Source organism: Opisthorchis viverrini, assembly GCF_000715545.1.
Source record: "Opisthorchis viverrini unplaced genomic scaffold opera_v5_452, whole genome shotgun sequence".
In the NCBI taxonomy this organism is placed as follows: Eukaryota; Metazoa; Platyhelminthes; class Trematoda; order Opisthorchiida; family Opisthorchiidae; genus Opisthorchis; species Opisthorchis viverrini.
Window position 1 is genome coordinate 47,976 of NW_008752114.1, and position 17,271 is coordinate 65,246.

At 45.1% G+C, this 17,271-nt stretch overlaps 1 protein-coding gene across 1 annotated transcript in view; it reads left to right on the plus strand.

Annotated features, from left to right (window-relative positions):
* T265_11168 (hypothetical protein) overlaps nt 1-17,271 on the plus strand; it is a gene marked incomplete at both ends in the record, with an annotated part of 113,759 nt that overhangs the window by 12,514 nt on the left and 83,974 nt on the right. The window contains 2 exons of the mRNA XM_009177756.1: nt 12,508-12,596; nt 16,113-16,225. Coding sequence (XP_009176020.1) covers nt 12,508-12,596; nt 16,113-16,225 — 202 coding nt within the window. The remainder of the gene's footprint in view (nt 1-12,507; nt 12,597-16,112; nt 16,226-17,271) is intronic.

Genomic DNA, 17,271 nt, shown 5'->3' on the forward strand with positions numbered 1-17,271 from the left:
AGTTGAACCAATATTGTCTCACACTAGAGTTATTTTCAGTATATCCCTTAGCTTTGCGAAATCGCCCTGATTTCTGATTGTCTGACCAAAACAAGACTGAGGAAAACAAACCAGAAATTTGTTAGAATTAATTAATTAATTAAGTAAGTAAGTAATTAAACAAATAATCGATTGAGCGCAACAGTCAAAATTGTCCTTATTTTTCAAACGGAGTGGGCTGGCTTACCTCATGGGTTTTCAGTAGGACCGAATTTCCAAGCATTGTGAAAGAAGTTGACATTTAATCAGTAGTATCGAGGACACAAAACTCAGAAATGTGCAAAGCTCACGATTCCACGATAAATGTGATAGCTGGAGCCTTATCACTGTTGGGCCAAACACTCGTTTAAACCATTTGAAATATCTTTTTTGGAATTCACGTGTTAAACGACTTAGAACTAAAATGTTTCAACGACAAGCCATCTTTTTCTCTGATTCTGTTGCAGTCCCTTCACAACTTTTCTTAAAAATATGCTCTTACTCTGGTTACCTCCTGTGAACTTTCGTTCTATCTATGAAACGATAAATTGCCTGAATGTATGAATGTGGCGAACAGACTTGCGGTCATGTCACAGCATGCATTCCTCACCTTGTCCAAGAAGAGGGACCTCTTCCTACCGTCACAGTCCACAACCGAAACCCCCCGCGATATTTCAGTGGGATTCTCCATATCTGAAGAGATCCTTCCCTTGGAGACTCCGCGAGTTTGTTACTTAGGGGGAAATTCTCTTGGAAGAATATAACCCGTCATGAAAAATGCAACACACGCAACGATGAACACTGTAGTCTGTGAGGCACTAGACGATGCTAACGGTGCTTCGAAGCCGTCCGGAGCGTGTGTTATCTTCGACGAACACACACATCTTCATGTCAGTTTGATTTTTTTCACGGGAGGCTCACCTGAATCCCAGATAAATCTCTCGTTTATAATGTTCTTCCCCAACAGAATGTTCTGCTCCAGGCCGCCTTATCTTTTGGCTGGTGCGATAGTGGAGATGTTGCAATACGTTTTATGAAAGTAATACACTACTTATAAGGTTGCTGAAAACTCTTTGTCATTGTTACTTGGTTTATGTTGTTACTCGGAGTGAAAAATCATCCAGAAGTCTGTACTAGACAGATATCGTTGCTTTTGATAACGCTGGGGCATTATTTCACATTGCAGTGACCCCCCTTCTTTTTCTAATACTACTTCCTTGCGACAGCTGCTCGCCGTAGCTATTCACGGAGACGTACACACGTCCCTAACCCTAACCAGATTTCCGGTCTCCCCCTAGTCTGTCATTGTGTACCGAGACTAGAGAAAAGGAAGTTAAACCTTTTGTTAAAAATTTCTTGCCCTTGATAGAGAAAAACAATAGATGTTGTGAGTTTCAAAATTTAGAACACCGCAACATTTTTACTCAGTTAATAAATCTGGACTGAATAGCGGTACCGGTGGGATGGGCGTGGTCTGTGAGACTTGGAGAGACACTTATCCGGCCTGGACGAGCTCACATGCACGACTCTGTCGTGTCCTGCCTGCACTTCGTTTGGGCTTTCGTAGTCCTAAACACAATGGAAGCCGGAGACAGCTTGTGTGCCGTACTGGAGAACATCAATCTGCTATTGATTACGAGGGATTTCATTGGCCTCCTCATGCTTGTGAGCTCAAAAGTCAACTTTCCTGTTTGATGTGAAGAAAGAGGTATGGATGAGAAGAACCAACAAATAACGTTGACATTAGTTCAGTTAGTTAGTTAGTTAGTTCATTAGTTAATTTACGACCGAAGAGAGGCTCGAATTAGTTTTTACGGTGGCGAATGACCGTGATGCTTGAAGAAGTAACATTATCGATTTGTTATTGGAAACGCGTGCAGTGTTCGTTTTTGCACTGGTTCTCAAACGCCACACGCTTTTTGCAGAAAAGTTGACAGTTTTCAAACCATTTAACAGAATAGGGCTCATGGACTCTTAAGTCTTTCTATGCATACGCAGGGGCGCGAATTTACTACCGGAAGGTTTCGTATTTCGAATCTGATCTCTTGACCGGAAGGTTCGTAGTTCGAATCCGATCTCTGCTCCTCAACTTCCCTTGTGTAGGCTTGGGCAATCCGGTAGTATCCCAGCCCTCCTATGAGTGGCATGGCATCTAGGCATTGAAAAGTTGTTACAGCTGGACGATTATGCTCACGAACAATAATTTCACCGAAAAAAAACAACGATGAATCGATACTCAAACAAGATGTCAGCGTGAAAGTAGTTTCCTAGCGGGAAGATAGGTAACCGACATGTGGGTAGTGAATTGAATCCCTTGGACTGAGTTAACTTGATGATGAGTTTTCATGCGAGTACAGCAGATCAGACCTTCGAACCCTGGTTCTTCTTCTCAAATTAATCTAATGCTTGTCAACGTTGACGAGGATGCCTTTGGGATTATTGCACCGTTGGTGGGAAATCACGAGGGCTGAAATATGTCCAAGAACAGACAGGAACAGTGTGACCTGTTGAAAGCAACCCCCCCCCTCTGTTCAGCTAGCTACCACCCTACCCCTCAGATTTTGCACTGCTCGTGCCTGCCATGGATACCTCTTTTTGGTGAATTGTGGCAATTTTGTTGGTTTCATCACTTCAGGGTTATGCGTGGCCAACTTGGGCTAGTTGCCTGAATCTGAAGGAAGCATTCTCCAGGAAAGGTATCTTTTTTATTCTATTGTTCCTGGAAATCGAAATGAGCACAGCTCCAGAATAGAGGAGAATACTGAAGTGAAGGAGGATTCTTTCGGTGTAATATGAACAAAATTCAAGATGGTTTTTTTCGTAATAACCAAGCCTTCCCTTATTTCCTACATCCTGCTCCAGAGATTTGCATCCCCGGCGCTGGTGTCTCGTACAGGGTTCCTTCAGTTTCTCCCAGGTTACAGTAAAAAAACGGTGGGCAAGTGTGCAGCTGAATCCGAAAAGCTCAAGCTTTGCAGGCGTTAATTCCCTTTCTTGAGTTGATTAGGAAATCATAGGTGGATTGGGCAAATAAATATGAGGCTTGCGGTTCATCAAAGACTACTGTACGTGAACGGTATGCGCATATCGAATGACGAGTCATTCCATGTGGGCCCACCGCGGTCGTTACGCTTCAGGTAGCCTGTTTTAGTAACCCACGATCGCCACAATGTTCAATTCTGTTTACGACCACTTGCAATAAACTGTCAGATGGCTAGGAGAATGCTTCTAACTGAATTATCCGGTCACCAAACATAAACTTCTTGTTCATAAGGGTATAGAATGAACTTAAATATCCACAGACTCCCGATGGCCCTGTCTAACCACCTCTCAGCTTGAGAGCTGAGGACACCAAGTTGTCCAGTCTGACCGTCTGCTTAGTGAAGCCCCTGTAGCCGCCTGGTTCGTTTCCAATACTGTTGTGTTGTGCGGTGGCCGAGCTATTGGGTTACGCCCGCACTGAGCCTGCCAGACTACGCGATAGGGAGAAGATAGAGAACTGGGCACACGGCTGTATTGCCAGGACAAAACATACAGAGCGTCTGCGTAAATATATAGGATGACTACTTGGCCAAATATGGTCGTTCACTTGTTCGCTTTGTACAGCCAACGGTGGTGGTCCGGTTGTGAACACTCTCAGGCCCACTACGCTGGTCGTGTGTTGCTAAGACGTGTTTGGTGAGAGCCGCCGACTCACCTACTTTCCGGACGTGTCGAACCAATGGTGACCTTGGGGATGCATCACTCTCTGCACATGTGCTTTTTCTTCTGTCTGGGCGCGCCCTGACAAATACTTATCAACTCTACGCCAATTCTCCTGTTGTACAGACAGCCCTAGTGGGCTACAGCGCGCGCAACAGACCAGTCACCCCGTGCACTCTCTTGTATGGCACGGAAGACATGCTGTCTTAGTTTTCGGACAAACTTTCCATGCACCTTTCCGCTATAAATCTTCCACTTGAAAATACAACAGCGGCAGCATGTGAACCTGAATGACGCCACGTACCAGGCATGCAGCTGTTCATGATAGGTGAAAAATCGTTTGTTCCGAGGCATTTGTGCTTAGCCCACCATCTGGCCCCGGACATTTGCGTCGAATCATCACTGGAGGCTACTCTCCACTTGACCGAAAAATCTACTCACGAGTAGTAAACTGAAAATATCGTATCGTTACTAATAGTAGTAATATTACTTTATCACTGTTCCACACATGTTAGTAAAGTGTAACTCATTAGGATGAAGTCTGTAATTCTGAAAGAGAGAACTCACCTACCTGGGAATTTCGATTGTTCTCCGGCTAGCTCCGCGAATCGTGCATTATATGGCGAAGACATTTCTCATTTTAGCTTCCAGTTGTCTCAATCCTTCGCCTTATCTCACGAAGGCGTACACCGGAACACGTATCGGTAACAGACCGATGACCGTTTCCGCTGCTCTGTCATCAGGCGTTCACCGTATATGCCGATTTCGCCGCTTGAAGCTCATGCCATCAAAGGGACTGGATAGCCATTAGTGAAGTTATTCATCTATTCAACCAACGAATCAGTTCACTAACTGGTAAAAATGGATAAATGGACAGTGGAACAGGAATGACCAGGTACAGACGTAACACACCTATTCATAAGGTTGCTGAAAATCACTCGAAAGCCCACGACCGGTTTCGCCCTTTTTGGGTCTATATATATATGTTACCATGATATCGCTCAGCCGTAACACCCTTCTGGTGCCTGGCTGCCATGCTACCCGAAGGGAGCATGAGGGCTGGGATACTGCCAGGTTGCCCAAGCCTAGATAGGGGAATTCGAGAGGCAGAGTTCGGGTTCCAACCACGGACCTTCCGGTCAGTAAATTCGCCCTCTAACCACTTAAGCCATCTCGCCCGTCCCATCAAGTAGACGCAGTCCCCGAGTTTCCGTTAACCTTATGTTCTACTGGTACCCAAATTGCACGAAATTAGCGAACTACACTCACTTTGCACTCATTTCGCTAGGAATGATTATAGTCACAGTCTCCTATGCTGTTGGCGGTACCTAGTTGCTGCATCTATTTGGTAGCGAAAGAACTAATTCGGATCCAGTTCTGTCATCTGAAGCTAGCCAGCCTTGCCAATGAGTGCTGTATTCGGGGTAGTGGTTTAATTAGGCATTTCATTACAGATATGTCACAAATAGCAAGGTGATTGTCATGGAAACGAACAAGTGGATGACAGAGGCGGAGCTGTACCGAACTGACACCACAGACAGCGGAGCAGCCGGAAAACAGACCTGACAGTAAGATTATGGGGGACGCTGTGATGACGCAGTGGAAGTTTTTTCGCCATCTGGCCATACTCAGTTCAGTTGCACGGCAACCAGCCCATCGCACCATACACCCTTGCATCACTTTGGGTCAAACCTCAATGTCTGACAGTGAAAGGAAGAAGGCACACACTGCGGAGTCGCTTATTAGAAAATGCCAACTGAACAGTTAGGGGCTATTGGACAGGGAAGCAAAACTCTCATATGCATCTCGTTTACAAAAACTGAATATCCATCTTATCCTTGAACGCCTCCTCCTGAACTTTCCTTGATATTCATTGACTGTTGTTCAAGTGCAAGCAAATGCGACTCCAGTAATTCCGTAATAGATCTCACTTTTCAAGCGAGCGAAGCGGATTTACGAGGAAATATACTACTCGCATGCCCCCTATCAGTAGTATCACCCATACAGTTCAGCTTCATGACAACCAGCCCATCGCATTATACACCCTTAAATCACTTTGGGTCAAAACCTAATGTCTGACAGTAATTTTTAAGCTGCGTCGGTGGTTTTTCCATTCACTCATCGGCTCAGAAAACATACCAACACATGTACTACTCTGGAAAAAAGGGAGAGTTTCACACACTGGCTCCAGCACAGGCCAAACCGCTTCTTACGTTGCTGAGACACAGGCACCCACTACTTATCTGTCAACAGTGTCATACTAGGCTAGGTGGCAGGTAGTTGGGGAGTTGGGGCAAAAAAAAACGAAAAAAGCATGGGAAATCTCGGGTTGAATCCCAAACAAATCGGCTCAAGCGACAGTATCACAGCATTTATCTCAGTTGAAATATTGAGTCTCGATTTCCGCACTGAGCGAAAGCGATCAACCTGCCAGCCTAAGAGACCATTGACTTAAACAGTTTTTTCGTATTTTGTTTCGCGCACAACGTATTCATTTTCTTTGATTTCTTGTAAATACCACTTTCGGTGACCATGATCAACGAAGCCGGACAAGTTTACGGAATCACGGCGAGGTGACCTACTACTCATGAGTAGCAACATACACAGGAATTTGACTGAGCTGGCCAGTTTTTTTACAAACGTTTTATCACCAGTCGAAGTGGCATCATTAGTGAGTAGTGAATGAGAATTCACTGATTTTGATGACATGACCTTGAAACCAAATTGCCTGGCTCAGTGAACAAACCAGAGGACATCATTTTCAGCCTGAGCCACTTGTGATTCGCCTCAATTTCGCACATCGAAATTCGCAAATTATTGCTCGTTTTCACCAACTGTCGCTCTGCCCTGCTGAATATAAAGCATATATGATTTCTTCAACTATTTCTCACGTGAAATTTTGTCATAGTGACGCCTCAGGTGATCAATCAAACTCAACGGAACGTCCGAGTCACTTTAACGCGCAATGTCTGGCTGAAAACATGTCACTGTGCAGCGCTTTTCTGTGTGATAATAGAAAACATGTCACTGTGCAGCGCTTTTCTGTGATAGTAGGCTGGCAGAGTGCAGCAGGCAACAAACCGGCGCCCCGTCGGCAGTGACTGGAGGAAACGCACACAAAGCTGACAGACAGTGACATATTTCATCTCACTGCTGTCAGTGCGTGTCGTCGCCCGCTCCACCATGCATCGGATGGTGCGACATTTCCTTTGACTGACACATTTTTCTTTCTTCCGGTTCACCAAGGTGGACTTTTTCCGGCCCAATACCGATGACACGCAGGCAGGCAGGCAGGCAGGCAGGCAGGCAGGCAGGCAGAAAGAAAGAAAGAAAGAAAGAAAGAAGCAAGAGAAGGAAACGGGGCATTCTAGGTTTGGGGTGGGGGGTGGGTTTGGGCGTTCACCTTGTAGGTGTGCAGGGACTGTGAATTAGCCTTCCCATTTAGGTGTCTGATTCTCGCGCTCAGTGCTCTGTGTTCCTGAGGTAAAATCGATTAAAAAATTGTTTATCACATTGACCTGTTTGTAAGCCATACATCTAATGGAATTCGAATGGACAGTGAGCCTCCTTGGTGTTTTAAACTACGACAATGCAGCAAGTATGCTTTTTTCACAGAAGGTTACGTGGGGTTCAGCAAACTACAGCTGAAAGTCTTTTTACTGCTGTTGGGCAGAGCATGTATTTTGAACTCGAAATAACAGGATCAATGAAGGTATGGTTAGGGGGGACAAGCTATCCACAGGCCCAAATGGTTGTTCTTTTTAAATCGGCCTGTAGGTGGGAAGTGAGCGCACCTTTTGGTTTGCGCTTTGTAGACTGGGACATATCATCTCAGGATAAGGGTTTTTTACGGACTGGGCCCTCTCTACAAAGGAATTCTTCAGATTGACTGCTATGCCTTGACTCGATAATCAATAAGCCCGCTTCTAGACGTGGAGGAAACCACTAGTTCGCGAACTACAATCATTTAAGGACTAATCTGGTTCCAACGGAAAATCGACTGAATCCCAGCTGAATCTCTCGTTTATGGCATTCTTCATCATTTGGATGTACTGCACAAAAACCGTCTGGTGCTGGTACGACACTCTAGATGATGCAATGTATTTTTAGGGAACATACTACTTGCAAGGTTGCTGAAAACTCTCAGACATTTCTTAGTTGGTCTCCTTCTATTTAGATCTCATCAGGCAGGCCTCATCTCGGAGTTCCCGAATCGAAGCTCCGACTGGATTCAGCTGTCTTCCATTAAGACCAGATGAGTCTATAATTCAACGTATTTCGCGAATTCGGATCAGCTGGGTTACAAATCGAATATAAGATTGACGAAAACTCAGGGACCTCAACTGCTCGATGAGTCTAAGGAACAGCGTAACAGGTCGTGAGCTTTACAAGAATTTTTGGCAACCTTATGAGTAGTTTCCTTTATGAAAATGTACTGCGATATCTCGAATATCGTGCCAACTGAAACATAAGGTGGCCCGTGTGCACCACATTCAGCTGTAGAATATCATAAACAAGAGATTCAGTTGAGTTTCTGGTGAAAACCAAATTGCTTTGCAAATGAGTGAATTTCTCGAAATCTGGGCTCATGTAGAACACACAACTGACGGAAACTCGGGGACTTTGCCTACCTGATGGGTCCCAAGAAGGTTGAAGCCTATCGTGGGTTGCCGAGACAATTTCAGCAACCTTGTGAGTAGTACATCACTTTAAAAAAGTTGGTTCTTTATTCATGATTACCATTCTTGCTTCACTAGGCCACATGGTACTGTAGCCTTTGATCTTATAATTCAAATCCACGTGATTTTTAACGTTGAGCATCGCTCTGGGACCAACAGATAAATGATCACATCATGTATCATGGTGTAGCCATAGTACAGCCGGAATACACCAATCATAGTGCACAAGCACAACCATCAAAAGTAGAAAGACTTGTGAATAATGAACGATTTTGAGAAAGTCCCATTCACATGAGACTGCTGATTCCAAATAAATCATTGTTCGGGGGGCATAACCGGTTTCGGAAGGATACAAGCGCGGGGTCGAGCTGAGTTTCAGTCAAAGGCTTCGCTATAATCATCTCCATTCGCTAATGGGCGTCTCGTACATCAGGTGGTGCGACATTCGAAATGTTGCATTGTATTTTCTTGATGGAACGATCTACTCACAAGGTTGCTGAAATCTCTGACGTCCCACGACCGAGCACTTGTCAGGCAGGCGCACTCGAATATCCCGCTAACACCATCTCCGTCTGCTAATTTGGTGTTCTAGTACAAAATCGGATGAGTTGAAATTCGCGGACGTATTGAGCATCAAATCGATTGAAGCAACAGCTTCATCGATCGTATGAAATAAGTGGTTTACTCAGTCGCATGGCTATTGTAAAGTGTGTTTGAAGCGAGAACTCTAAGCTTTTTAAAGTGGTGATGAAGTGAAGAAGACGACTGGTGTTGGCTTGGATAGCTTCGTAAATCAGGGAAAGTTATACGCAATTAGATTTCTCGTCCCACGGTGTCCTGATACAAAAACCAACTCCGCTTTTACTATTTCAACCCTTCAGAAAAATCTTGCACAGTCCATGACTAGTTTCCCCTTGTCGGGGCTAATCAGCAACCTTACGAGTAGTATGTCATGTCTGTACAATGCATTCCGGTATCTAGAATGTCGTACCAAATAGAAAAAACATGAAGCGGCCCGGTGCAGCACATTCGATTGCTTCAAAACATCATAAACGAGGGATTGAGCTGGATTGCGTTCCAGGTGAGTGACTCGTGTAAACCGAATGAGTGTGTGAATCGAATCTGATCGTCCTCATTCCTCGTGGGGCTGAGCAAAAATTCGACGCAGGTATCTCCATTGGCGAAGTATTTTACGTACAATAGCCGCATCTTTTATCGTCATATACGTTTTTCCCATCAACCCGGATTTCATTTCACAGTTGCTTGTGGCATGGCCTCTCTGGTGAGTTCAGGTGGCGATAAATTTAAACATTTAGGCCAATACAGCTCGTGTTCTTGTGGCTTGCCAAAAAGAAAAAAGAAACAAGCAATCAGGCTGAAGCAAGGAAACTACCAAGAATAGAAGACGCCGTCACAACCAAACAGATCCAAAGAAGGAAGACCACAAAGAAACACAAACCAGGAACGGACCAACTGCAAACAGACCTGAAACACCCCAAGGCAGCCATCCAACAAACCAATGAAATAAGAGGCATACAGACCACCACGCAGCAAAAAATCGCGGTCGGTCCCACAATAGTGCAACAGAAGGTAGATACCAAATAGCTAATCACATAACAGGATATTAGATACTCTACAAAAATTACATAAACGCAGCCAGGCACGATGGAATCACCCACTCAACTGCACGCTGACGATGTCTCCTCGACTGGGGACGAAACGTTTGCAAGTCAATTGCCAAGCCCGGCGAACAGATCAACTGCCATCCGATCAACCACCAGTAAACACACCCGAGTCGCCTATATTTCGGCAAACTGACATTTCCGAATCATCCCGAACGTGTGGGATCTGAAAACTCGTTGAAATCTGGTATGATCTCAACTTGCTGAATCAGTGAACTAACTAGATTGAGAAATATTCCGGATTCTGGACGACAGACCACGCTTTATTGCCAACTAATTGTATATGTAGGTGGTGGGACGACCAAAGCGGAAACATAGTTTCAACCCAATCAACAAAGTCTTTATGACAGCTTCATGCTGGGCACCACAGGGTACCAAACCGAACAGGCGGCTACTTCGACGAGGCACGTACGAGCACTGGCAGAATGACAAAGCAATTCATATCAGTCCTATGGACTCACTCCATGATCTGAGCTGGGAATAGCCTAGTGGTTAAGACGGCAGTCGCCTAGTTCGAACCCAGGCCTGTTACCTCGATCGCTTTCGTCTAAGTATGGGCAACCTGGCACTATCTCAGGTTAGTCGTGCTTCCTTCGTTAGGCGTGGTAGCTACGCGCCAAAATGGTGGCACAGCTGAATAATTTTCAGTATGTCGGTAGTTCTTGATGATATGCGGGAGAGAGTGACGTTCTATGGCTTAGTTTCGGGGCGAATATCTTCGAATATGAAGCAGTTTTTGTGGGTTGTGGGTTTTTATAACGCAGGTAAGGACACCACGCTCATGGAAGAGGCAACTTCGATATTCCCCACATACCCTCATCCAGCTCTGCACTTCTGTCCGAAACGTGACTGATCAGATGAATTCGCGGAACAAATCCGAAGTTCAGTTCGGTCGATGTTTTTTACAGGACAACGAGTTTGTTTTTAGTTCTTCCAAAGAATACCTCCATCAAGTCAGTGTTTTGTGCGCCTCAACCAGAGTGGATGGGTGGGGGGTGGAAAGACACGCGCACAAGTTTTGTCCAACGATAATGGGGTGTGACTGATATCATCTTTGACTGAACCGAAAACAATTCATCCAACCTGAAGACGTGCGTGTGGTGTTGTGTGTTTACGACTCTGGATGGTTGCAATTTGGTTGCACTCAAGCAGATGGTAGGCAATCGAAATTCGCGCTTCGAAACCGTGCGATTTATCCGGGCGCTCGCAATAAAAGGAGTGGAATGTGACCATTTTCCAAACCAGAACGCGTCCCCCTCCCCTAAAGTGAGTTGTACCGATTTAGGCACATCCGGCTTTTTTGGCAAGACGCTCGCATATTTGTCAAAGCCCAACACTGCCGAAGATATACCCCGCTTTTGAACTCTGATACGGGGAACCCCGCGAGTGATAATGAATACAAATATATTGAATATATATCGATCGTTTTGGCTGATTACCCATATCCGCCAGCCCCCCCCCCAAATAGTAGTAAAGGCGCATAATCCCAATTTGATAAAAAGCTTTGATCATGGTGGCAAAGGGTGATCACCAAGCTGAGGTCACAGTCTGACTAGCCACTGGCTTATACTATCTGAACGTCTTGTTCAGATGGGCAGCTTTCGTTAAAGATGACGCGACGAACCGTGACAAGTAATACACATACTACTTATAAAGCCTGGAAAGCGGGCTTTCGGAGTTCAAATTCAGGTGGAATAATCAGTCGCTGTGAATAAAAGTGAACTGTAAACACTGCCATTTTATGTTGTCTGGCATGGTAGCTATGATGAATTAGAATTAAAAATTTTCATTCGAAATCAACACTGAATACAAAAACGTTATGGTTGGAGATACAAAATTGTTTACTATGATTCATCTGTAGAGAAGATTTCACGTAAAAATGAAAATTTATGTCTCTCCTTGTAGAAAAACGCACTCAGCTGTAGCACCCTTTCGGTGCCTAGCTGCTATGCCACCCGAAGAGAGCACGAGGGCTGGGGTACTGCCAGGTTGCCCAAGTTTAGACGGGGGAAGTCGAGATGCAGAGGTTGGGTTCGAGCCATGGACCTTCCGTTCATTGACTTCGTGCTCTAACCACTGAGCCACCTCACCCCGTCTCTTCTTGGAGAAACTGATATCTCTTGATTGGATCTTCTTACATTAAGTAATGGTTGGTAGGGATCCTTGTTGTGATCACAATTCAGAAGAATCTTTTGTGGTGGGCTTGCGGAGAATAGTGTAGTTGATAGTATAGTTTACACGGATTGACTGACAAAGCCTATTGAGAGGATAGCCAAGAACGAACTAAAATCATACCAGTTTACTTTAACTCGCCTTTCACGATTGGTACGTGTCAACGTATTACGTTTCTTTAGAAAACAGCCAGTCAATGTTTTTAGATTTTCTATCTCCGATTCATGATATTCTTCTAATTACTCACTCCACAGAGTTGACAAGCTCAAACACGGCAGTAGTAGAGAAGAACTAATCGAGGAAGGCGTAGATGTCCACCAAACTGAGATGGAGGATCATTCAAGTGAGTTGTGAATTCATGTGGAGTTGGATACGAGACAAGGACACACAGACCTCGTTACAACTAAATGACGGAAGTGTGTGTGTGTGTGTGTGTGTCAGTGATGAATCTCAAGGGGTTAACAGAGTGCTAATAAGCACTTCGTCTTGCCAACTCCGTGAGCGATGCGGAATCCACTACGCATTCAGCGAAGCCCGGCAATCATGGTGCATCTCGAACAGAGCTTCCACGAAAGCACTTTAAGGAACCCGAGCACTCAGGGCAACTAGCACTCTAAAGTGGCATGAAAACCGGATGTGGATAGAAAATTACACGAGGTGTGACCCAAACAGTGACAGTTCTATGATTGTGGCGACATCGAGTTCAAACCTCGGCTGGGAGGCTCTCACTGGAAGAGTAATAAAGTAGAGTTGACACACAGAGTGAAGAGAGAGAGAGAGAGAACTGATCTCCACAGGAATGCTCCTGCTGGCTGGCTATCTACTGGCAGTTGATCTGTTCACCAAACCTGTCCAAGTGATTCGGCATGCGCCAAGTGCCGTGTGCACACACCCTTAAAACCGGGGAAATGACTGAATGGTAGACAAAACCGGACAGTTTTTGGAAACCATCGACATGTGATAACGAGAAGTCATTTTAGGACAGCAAGCAGTAAAATATATGCTACTATGGTAAAGTGGACGAAAGCCCACTCCGTCTTTTCTGCCTGACCGATCTCAAACTACTAGAAATGACAGGAAATCGACTGATATAAGTGCGGGAGAATTCCTGTAACAATCGATTTGTGTACGGCCCTGACTGATTCATTAGAGCTGCGAGTCTCACACCTTTCAGCTGACCGCTCCTGTCCGTTTTCTCTTTATATAAGACGCAGTTGAGCCGCTCGTACTTTAGTACCACTCAAAAGCGATTCTCTCCACTTTGGAAATGCACATCAGTGCCCCTCGCCGCCTTGCTCCCACCGAAAAACGCACAACCTCAGGGGAGATCCAATACATCCAGTGGTCTCGGGGAGTAGGTGCGTAACAAAAATTGGAACAGGTTTGGTCCATTACCACTAATCTGTAAATGGTACGTGTGCAGTATTCAAATTTAGAAACGAAAATATCTACTTTGAAATTCATGGACAAGCTTTTTGACTGCCTCACAACCGTTCTCCATCACGAAAGCGTTTTGATGTTATGTTTACCCTTTTTTTCAGGACAGCGTCCACTCCTTTTTCTCAATTTCCTGTGCATTTTGGAACAGAGTTCTTAGTTTGGCATTTTTTTTAAAGTTAAAACGCAGCGTAGTGGAATGAGATATTGTAATCTGACGTTTCGGTTGTCGTGGTCAGCATTTTTCAAGGATTTTCACAATCAACCGAATGCGAGTCAAATGCAGCGTCATTTGGGTCCAATGTCCTGTCTTCTGATTGGTGTATCCGTGTGACCAGTTGGCAGTCAGACGCGGCCAACGTGCGTGGGTGTGCATTAGCTCTGTGTGCGTGTGTGCGTGGTTGTGTGTGTACTTTGATTTTCATTCGAAATCAACATCAAATACAAAAACTTTATGGTTGGAGAGAGAAAATTGTTTACGATGATTCATTTGAAGAAGTGAGGTCAAGAAAAATTGGAGATTTGTCTCTCCTGAGAGAAGCTGACATCTCTTGATTGGGCCTTCTCGCACTAAATAATGATCGACAGGGACCCCTGCTGTGACCACTATTCAAAGACTTTTCTTTTGGTGGGATTACGGAGAGCCCAAGAACGAACTGTGATCATACCAGTTCACGTTAAATCGCCTTCCGTGATTCGTGCATGTCAATGAGTCAAATGCAGCATCATTTAGGTCCACTGTCATGTCCTCTGATTGGTGTGTTCCTGTGGCCAGGTGGCAGTCACACGTGGCCAACGTGCGTGGGTGTGTGTTACCCCTATGTGCGTTACGCGTGATTGTGTGTACCTTGATTAGGTGCGTCTCCATTTGTTGCTGTACTGGCTGTGATGCGTCATTGAAGTACACGCACGCACGCACACAACGAACACAGCTAATAGACACGGGGCCCATTAGCCGCACAATGCTCTTAGATGCAAAATCTTTACGAATGTAGTAAAACTTTTTGCGCCAAAATGTTGCATTTTGTTGCGCAAGTGCTCAAACCAAAAACCATCCTAATCCACTGAAGCAATCATACCTCTGGCGGAAAAATCTGGTGGAATAATTTCCCAGCATCGCTGGGACCCCGAAATACCTAAATGGGGCTCAAAAGTTTGGCCTGGTACTCTGAACCCAATCGCCCGATTGCTTTAGTCCATCAGGGACACGTCATAGCTTTCGAAAATTCAGTTCCATCGTGCGAATGCTGAGCGCCAATAGACACTCATCACACATGCTCATCTGATATGACGGCCAACTGACCACAGGAACACACGATAGTGGACTCAAACGGCGCTGCATTTGACTGGTATCCAGAAATCCTTGAAATGTCTGACTACGGCAACCGAAACGTCGGATAACGCTGTTCTGACTTTAAACGATTCCACAGTAGCATTATCCGAGCCAAATTTTGCCCTCAACTTCTAGAGCTCTTACTTAGTTGTCGTTCTTTCCTACACTCCTGGACTACTCCCGGTTGACTGGTAGGCAAAACCACGGAGGTCTTATCAGAGCCAAATTAGGCAAAGGATTAGCATGGATTACCAAAGATATGAGCTGAAAAACCAACCGGTAAACGGGGTTATTTTGTTGGCGCACGCCTGCACTCACTCATAGATTCATTGCACCAAGAGGCATGCAATGACAGACAGTCATCTGAGTGATGACTGCCATGGCACGAAACACAACTCTGTCACTTTTCGCTAACCGATTTCTTTACTGATCACCTAGAACAGCTGATCGCCTCGCAGAGAAGCGATTCCACCCGTCCTGAGATTACAGCCAGTCATGGTGATATCACCAGTGAGTTTATCTTCGATTTCCGACAATCATTTGCAACGGCTGAGTTGCTGTCAACACTGTGTCTAAATGACCTCCCTGTCAATAATCGGGGGAAAGGAATGTGGGAGAAAACTGATAAGCTTTCAGTGAGTTGCAGGACACTAGTAGGAAAATGACTATAAAATGCAAAAACAAGCAAGTCGATTTGAAAAATGCTGATTTTCGAAGTGGCGAACTTCCGGCCAGTGGTTGGCGGCGAGGGGCTGATAAGCAGTGTGATTAGCTCTCAGTTGGACAGGACACAGAAATCACGTCACGTGGCCGTGCCTGTTGACCGGTTCCTCGAGTGATGGGTTGTCAAAAGCAGCTCAGAGGAGGGATAATTTTACAAGTGAGTGAAACTTCCGTCATCTAGTTTCGTCTAGTTTCCTTCAGTTGAAAAGATGGGCTTGCTAACAGTAGACAAGGCAGCACGAAATTTGTTTTATATCCTTCCCAGTCGCGGCACGCCAAATATCGATTCGCTTCGGTTTTATTTTCCAAAATTTTTTTCTCCATAGAAAATCGACCATATTTTCGAATTTGTACCCTATCTTTCAGAATCTGTCACCGAGGAGGAACTGGAACGGGTTATACGTGATTTCGATTGGTGCTTGGAGGTGCTGGAAAGTTTGCAGTGCAAACGATCAGTGAGCAGCTTGGCGAGAGCGAAAGTAAGTTGTTGTTGTGACTCCCACGTGAATCCCTCAGGTAGTGAAGTGAAGTAATTTAGAACGTCGTGGTTATCCCCCGAGCGAACAGACGTCTCTTCTATCCTGACAATCGTCAACTATCTTCCAGCCCCGTAGAAAGTGTTTTGTTCTTCCTCAGGTCACTAGATCACCAATCGTTGTAATCAATACAGACTTACAAAATAGTGAGAACGTCGGGTTGCCCCCCCCCCCAAGCACCAGGAGAAACTGTAGGTAATTCCACCGATACCGTAGTTCTTCCCGGTCACTGAGATTACCAGAAAATAAGAATTAGCCAATCTAAGACCAGGAGGAAAATGTTGAAGTTACTTATGGCAATTAGTTGACCAGCTATGACCAGTTGGCAAAAAAGGGCGTGGAACCCTGGACGTTTCTTTTTTGTTGTCGGAATCAGAAACGGTGAACGGAAAACTGATAAACTGTTCCTGCGAAGTAAGCTGTGAGGAGCAGCTCTGTTCAGATAAGAGGGCAAGAGATGACCCCATGCAGATGGCTAATGCATCACCATCGAGACTCTCAGTGATGCCTGGTACTCTTTTACCTGTTCATCTATCTCTCATTTTCATTGATATGGAATGGAAGCTGTATTAGTTCTGACTGTAATGTGACAGATGTGGTGAATGCACGAATCTGCAAGGCCTGGGTCGCTCTAGCCAGTTTGAGACACCTATGGCTTCAGAATGGTTTATCCCTGAATCTGAAGGGACGTGTGTATCAAGCTACAGTACGGGCTGTTTTGTTGTGTGGCTGTGAGACTTGGCCTATTCAAGCAGCTGAACTGAGACGTCTTCAGGTGTTTGACAATCGTTGTCTCAGAACCATAGCTAGTGTGGGTTGGTGTCGGCGATTCCGTAATAAAGCAGTTAGAAAGCGCGTTTTCGGTTGTGCGACGGGTATTTCAATTGGAGAATGTGTCCAGCACCAGAAGCCGCGTTGGTTGGGACATGTGTTGCATATGACTAACCATCGTTTGCCGAAGAGAGTGCTGTTTTCGTAATGTACTATTC